This window comes from Oratosquilla oratoria, chromosome 1 (genome assembly GCF_046742065.1).
Source record: "Oratosquilla oratoria isolate Oo_2021 chromosome 1, ASM4674206v1, whole genome shotgun sequence".
Classification (NCBI taxonomy): domain Eukaryota; kingdom Metazoa; phylum Arthropoda; class Malacostraca; order Stomatopoda; family Squillidae; genus Oratosquilla; species Oratosquilla oratoria.
This window is the reverse complement of record NC_134777.1, coordinates 99,309,980-99,316,369: the sequence shown is the minus strand read 5'-3', so window position 1 is coordinate 99,316,369 and position 6,390 is coordinate 99,309,980. Positions and strand designations below refer to the sequence as shown.

Genomic DNA, 6,390 nt, shown 5'->3' with positions numbered 1-6,390 from the left:
AAGGGAGGAGGGGAGGGAGGAGGAAGTGGTGGAAGAATGGAGATGAGGGAAGAGAGGGTACGGGCGAGGAGTTGGAGGGGAGGAGGAGGGTGTGGAAAGGGACGGAAGACATCGTCAGGACAATAAACCACTTCAGTAGAATGATGCTCCTTAGCGGAATAAAAACGTCTGGTGTTGGGCAAGAATAAAATCTTTAAAGACTCATGTTCATTGTGACTGGGGCTTTAGCTTGAAAGGAAAAAGTGCCTAACCAAAGCGAAGGGCTTGAACTACTCAACCTCAAGCCCCTTGCTTTGTATGTGTGTGTGTGTGTGTGTGTGTGTGTGTGTGTGTGTGTGTGTGTGTGTGTGTGTGCGTGTGTATTTACCTATATGACATATAGAAACAACTTTCCAAGAATGCTTCCTGCTGAGGCAGTTTCATGGAACAGTACAAGACTGTAATCTTTGCTGCCTAAAAGGATGAATTAAACTCGTTTGACGATTTCATACAGGTTAACGACAAACTTACTTTCTACTTTTTTTGGTAACAAGAACCACCGAGAAGTAAAGGATCAAGTCAAACTCCTAAAGCAAATCCAGGAAGTACGTTGTGCTTTCCACCTTTGGGAGATTAAGTTTCAGCACTTAATCTGTGAGCCCCTTGAAGGTAAGTGTAACTAACAATGTATCTGTGACATCATCATTATATGACATCATCAATCACTGTCGTCATTTTTCTATGACGACATTAATCTTTAACGTCATCGTTCTGTCACTTCATCAATGCTCATAATTTCTTTAATGAGACACAGGCTCGTATTTTTAACGAAGGTTTGGAGCCCCAAAATCAAATCCTTCAAGAAGAATCTCTACTCCATATTGCTTCAGAACATAATATTGGTAATCTCCTGAATATATCATTTCAAACTATAAAACTTACTTGAAAGTACCACTAACGATGTTTGTATATATCAGTTGTACTGTATATAACAACCTATACTGATGATTGTCAGGGTATTTTCTTCCCTTGATCAGTACTTGCGCGCGTGTATGTGTGTGTGTTTGTGTGTACGCGCGTTAATGTGTGTGCGATTCACCACGGTCTTGGATCATTTGTTGGACGTATGATCGACAGTTTATACCCTTCCGGATAAGCCCTTAGATCCATGGGTAATGCTGTGACATTACACACACACACACACACACACACACACATATATATATATATATATATATATATATATATATATAAACAAACAGACACAGACACACACACACACACACACACATACACACACGCGCATACACAGACATACACACACACTCTCTCACGCACACATCCATAGACATGCACACGCATACATACATACACATGTGCGCGCGCGCGCACGCACGGATACACACACACATATACGCACGCGCACGCACGCACGGATACACACACACACACACACACATTTCATTGCCCACCAGAGTTGCAGTGCCGGCTCGCAGTGCAGTGATGCTGGATTTTTCATCTCTGGTCGGGGCTCGAATTCGTACCACTGGATTAGTGGTCGAGGGTGATGCCACAGCACAGTTGAGCCGTGTGTATGTGTGTTTGTGTGTGTGTGCGCGCGCGTGCGTGTATGTGAGTATTTATGTGTGTCTTGCGTGCGCGCGCGCGCGTGTGTGTGTACGTGCGTGTATATGCGTCTGCGTGTCCGTCTGTCTGTCTGGCTATCTGTTTTCCTGTCCGTCTGTCTGTCTGTCTCTCTCTCTCTCTCTATATATATATATATATATATATATATACATATATATATATATATATTCTTATCGATAAATAAAACCCCTGCGGAGGCTCATTCTCCTATATTACTGCATAATAATCCTCTTCTTGACGCAAGGCTATAAACTTTTCAGGTTCTTGGTTTTCTTCTACTGGTAATGGACGCGTCCTCAGTCTTAAAGGACGCTGAGCATCAGCAGCATGTAGAAAACAAAGAGAAGCTTCATCCTTTTGGTGAAGAACAACAACATTTGCAAGAGCAGGGTCAACACAGTTCGGAGTGCGAAGACACACGCCAACAACATCTCCGACATCATCATCACCTTGAACAGGGACAGCATGGTCTCCAGAGCGAAGAACTACACCAAGTACAGCCTGTCCAACATCTTCAACAACAACAAAAACAGAAAGAGGAGACAAATCATCCATATGCACCACAACTACAAAGCATCCCTCTAGAACATCAACTTCAATTACACATGTCCCAAACCTATCATCAATATTACTCTCAGCTTCAATCCCAAAATCCGGATCTTTATAACCAGCTTGAACAAGAATACGTGTTACAGCAGCAGTTCCAACAGCATTTCTTTGAAGAATTCGACCAGCAATCCCATGAAGCTGAACGACAACTTCAACCACAGTACCAACAAGAGCCTGTTGTCTTTAAAAAGGAAGATAAAAAAATCGACCTGGAAATAGAAGAGCAACACAAGACTTCCCAACAACTCCAAGAGAAGTACCATCTGGAACTACAACGACAGCAACGTATTCTACATGATGACACTTATCTACAGACCCACCAGCACCCATACCAAGTACCATCACATTACTTCTCTCTAGGACAATACCAGGACGTGAGTCGCCAACATGAACAGGAACAAGAGGGACATCAGGCATTACATCAGCTCTACCAGGAACAGCTCTTGGGTCAGAACCAGCAACAACTGCGACAATATCCAGAAGATTACCTTCGCTATCAACAATCAATGGCTCTACCTTTCACAGAGCAGCAAGCCGTGCCTGGTTCAGGATTTTCCAAGGTGTCTAACCTTGATTCCAACAGTGACTCCGCTCATAAAGGCGATTTTACGTTTAGTGCAGACTACAACCAAATCCCAGGTCAAGATACTTCAGGACAATATAGTACCCATGCACCGACCGGTGATGAACCAGTACAAGGCAAAGCAGAACGGAATATGTCAGACCAAATCACAGGACTGAAGACTCTGGCTGCTAAAGACGCACATCCTCACGCCTCAACATCAACAACAGGAACAACACAGGAATCCAACAAGACAAACGCTTCTTCCTCCTCTTCCAAGAAACGAGAGATAATTTTGAAGATGGAGCCAAACATCAAAATAAAGTTCCTGTTGGTGAAACCTGGAGTGAGACCCCCAAGCCTTGGCTACTCGTATCAACCTATGAGTGTTTATACGACTCGGAGGTTGGCCCACTATCACAAAGTCACCTGGAAGCCACGTCGCCACCCTCCAGTTTCCTTCCGTTCCGCCCTATCCCCCTACAAAGGCATCTGCCCCTACGCCCTTGAGCCACTTGTGGTGACTTGCTACAGCCTTCGTCAGGAGGGTCCTCTTCGTATTGTTATGGAGGAGGACGCAAGGGACATAGACACTTACTATTCGACCTTGCTCGTTCTTTTGCGGCTTCTGAAAGAGAAATTAAGATCCATTAGGCTCAAGGGGAAGGAGACAGATGGTGAGAAGATTGGCACAGTGAGTAGAAGAGGAAGTATTTTCAAAGAGGCCTCAGGTGCTACTGAAGAAGGCACTGCAAGACGCAGGAGTAGAAGTCGAAGTCCTATCCGCATAGGCCGGGGAGAAGACACACATAGGCGTGGCAGTATCCAGCGTGTGTGTCATCTGTGTCACGGCTCTCTTGTCACCGATCTTTACAACTTCTGCTTCTCCTGCCGGAACCTCTACGACAACCTGGCCGCCCTGGTCCTCGTCCAGATCTGCGAAGTATGCCACGGGCGTGTCGCCGTTTGGCCGGCACTCAGGCGCGACGTTTGCTTCCCTTGCCACAGACATTCCCTTAATCAGAAGCCTCTGAAGCGCCTCTTATCCTGTTCCCTCTGTCAGGGGATGACCCGCGAGGACATTTGCCACGTACCCCTCTGTGAGCACTGCCAGTTCGTCCTGGGTAAGTTCGGGGACTACTTCGCCATGGGGTGCAGCAACTGCGGAGGACGCTGCGAAGGTACGGTTGAGTACAACACGGAGTCGCTCTACTTCGACCCCATCGAGGGAACACATCGCGAAGTGTGCCCTTCCTGCCACTTCGTTCTCAAGGGCTCCATCGTTCACGATCCCATAGGGCAGTAACTTTGACCTCAACCTTGTATCGAGATCTTCATCAGACAGTCAACTTGAAAGTTTTCTCATGTTCGAAACCTTTGCATATCGCAGCCGACGTAAGTTATTGGCTCTGAACCAGGGTAGTGTAAAGAGTGATTGAAATCAACCTGCCTCTACGGCAGTTTCTGGTATAGAAACGGAAATAGAGTAAAGATTCAAGGTGACTTAGGGCAACGTATATCTGAGAAATATACAAAGAGTGATTTAGAAATTGTATACTATATATTTTACTTTTTTTTTACGCATTCAGCTTCGAACTCATTTTGGAACCAAGCAGACCTGAGTTTGATCTCATATGACTGCAGGTGGCTGCTTCTTGCCTTGGATGTCCGAGCACATAGGGCATCAGCTTCCTACTTCAGTTACAGGCTTTTTAGATTGAGTTCCTCACCACCTGTTTACCCTCCCCTCCCTCTCCCTCTCCTTTTCCCTCTCTCTCCTTCTCCCTCTTTCTCTTTCTTTTTTTCTCTACACACACACACACACACACACACACACACACACACACATATATATATATATATATATATATATACATATATATATATATATATAATATATATAATATATATATATATCCCTTTCTCGGTACCTCTATCCCTTCCGACATTTAATACCACAATGGACGGACAGCTGGTGCTGGATAGCAGTGCACAGGTGTATTGATTCTATAGGAAAACATATGTAATGTATCAGCATCACCACAATCTTAAATCTTCCAATTAGATAGATCAAACAATTGTGTTTGTTATTTCAGAAACCTTAAACTGAACCGAGGCAATCTGCCTCGAGGTGGGGTTAACCTGATCGGCACAGTGGTATTTTGGGGTTAACCGAAACATTATTCATAGTTCAACACCAAAACAAATAATTAAGTCAATATAGGTACTTAATCGAGATAGTTTAAACTCCTTTGTTACGATAGCGTTCCTTTGGTTTAATGAAATCGTCTTGAGTCAAATAAAAACTGTTTAGGACATGACCTTAAATAAAGGGTTGAGATAGTCCTAAGCTCTTGGCGGCATCTAGTAACGAGTGGCTCAGAAGGAGACAACAACAATGGGGCCTAATAGTAAACCCTCATACGAAATCACTACATATGTTTGTGCCCAGTGATGCCTTGTTCAGACAGCAAACATATACAAAGAAAGTCAATCTAATACCCTCCTACCCCATGTAGCCTCTACTCTTTCACTAAAGAATTCTTTGTACCCATCCGGACACGTCCAAGCGTGTCTGGGTGAAGACGGGCTGAGTCTCGGTGTCAGAGGAGATATCCTCGCTCCCCACAAAGTGTCTAATCATAGGTTCTCCCACAGAAGTAGAGGTCTGTCCATAGCACAGTGTGACACAACTAAAGACCAATTTCTGGATTTTAGAATTTGTTCTGCCTCAACTATCCAGCCTCCGGTGACGGCCCCAGTGGTTGGCAAAAAAAAAAAAAAAAAAAAAAAAAAAAAAAGTATGGCTGAATGTGTTTAATGAAATTGTGTGCTTTGAGATGGCTACCCATTCATAAAAGGGAAAGGGCATTTGGTATTCATTCTTCGGCTGATTAAAATCGTCTATCCTGAACAAAACACCACCGGGTATATGGTGATATTTGCTGATTAGCTTTTATTTTGGTTACCACCAGGCAACTCTTCGGGTGAAGGACAACTACACTCTGAGACGATTCAAATAGCCTCGACCCGTGCCGTAACCTAGATTTTTTTTATCAGTAAGGATCTGGCAATTTTATTCAGCTGAAGACTGGGTTTCAGAATTCATACCTTTAGGAATTTTGTATCACCCCTATGGACCAGACCCACGCTGTATTCCTTTAAGATTGGAAAATGATTTCCACTTAAAGGAAAATTTTAATTACCTTTAATTTCTCATTTTCCCTCCTTAAACATCTCCTTTAGGACCCCACCTCCTCTTCGGCGCAATATTGTCTCCAAAGATAGAAGCGCTGGTTATCATCAACGAATTAGGATTACTGTGTAAAAGTTAAAACTACTATAGTTAACCACTTCAGTACATTGGCACATCTTGATGATTTAATTCAGTCGGAATTAGTTTATCATCTTCAAGAATGTGCTCGGTATCAGTCGTTTCGATTGTTCATACAGATATGCGTTCTGATCAGATACCAGTGGGTTCTGCTTGCCTTGGAAGCCCTAATACATAGGGCAAAGGTGACGATCTCGTCGCACTTTTTTTCTTTTGTCATCAGCCTGTGGCATGTGTGTCATGACACTTCATAATACAA

The 6,390-nt window shown here is 43.8% G+C and overlaps 1 protein-coding gene across 1 annotated transcript; it reads left to right on the top strand.

Moving 5' to 3' along the window:
- Window positions 1-525: 525 nt before the first annotated feature.
- Window positions 526-4,570, top strand: LOC143030988 (uncharacterized). The gene is made up of 2 exons (XM_076194305.1): window positions 526-648; window positions 1,887-4,570. The coding sequence occupies exon 2, from the start codon at window positions 1,911-1,913 to the stop codon at window positions 4,101-4,103; it is 2,193 nt and encodes a 730-aa protein (XP_076050420.1). The 5' UTR covers window positions 526-648; window positions 1,887-1,910; the 3' UTR covers window positions 4,104-4,570.
- Window positions 4,571-6,390: the final 1,820 nt, after the last annotated feature.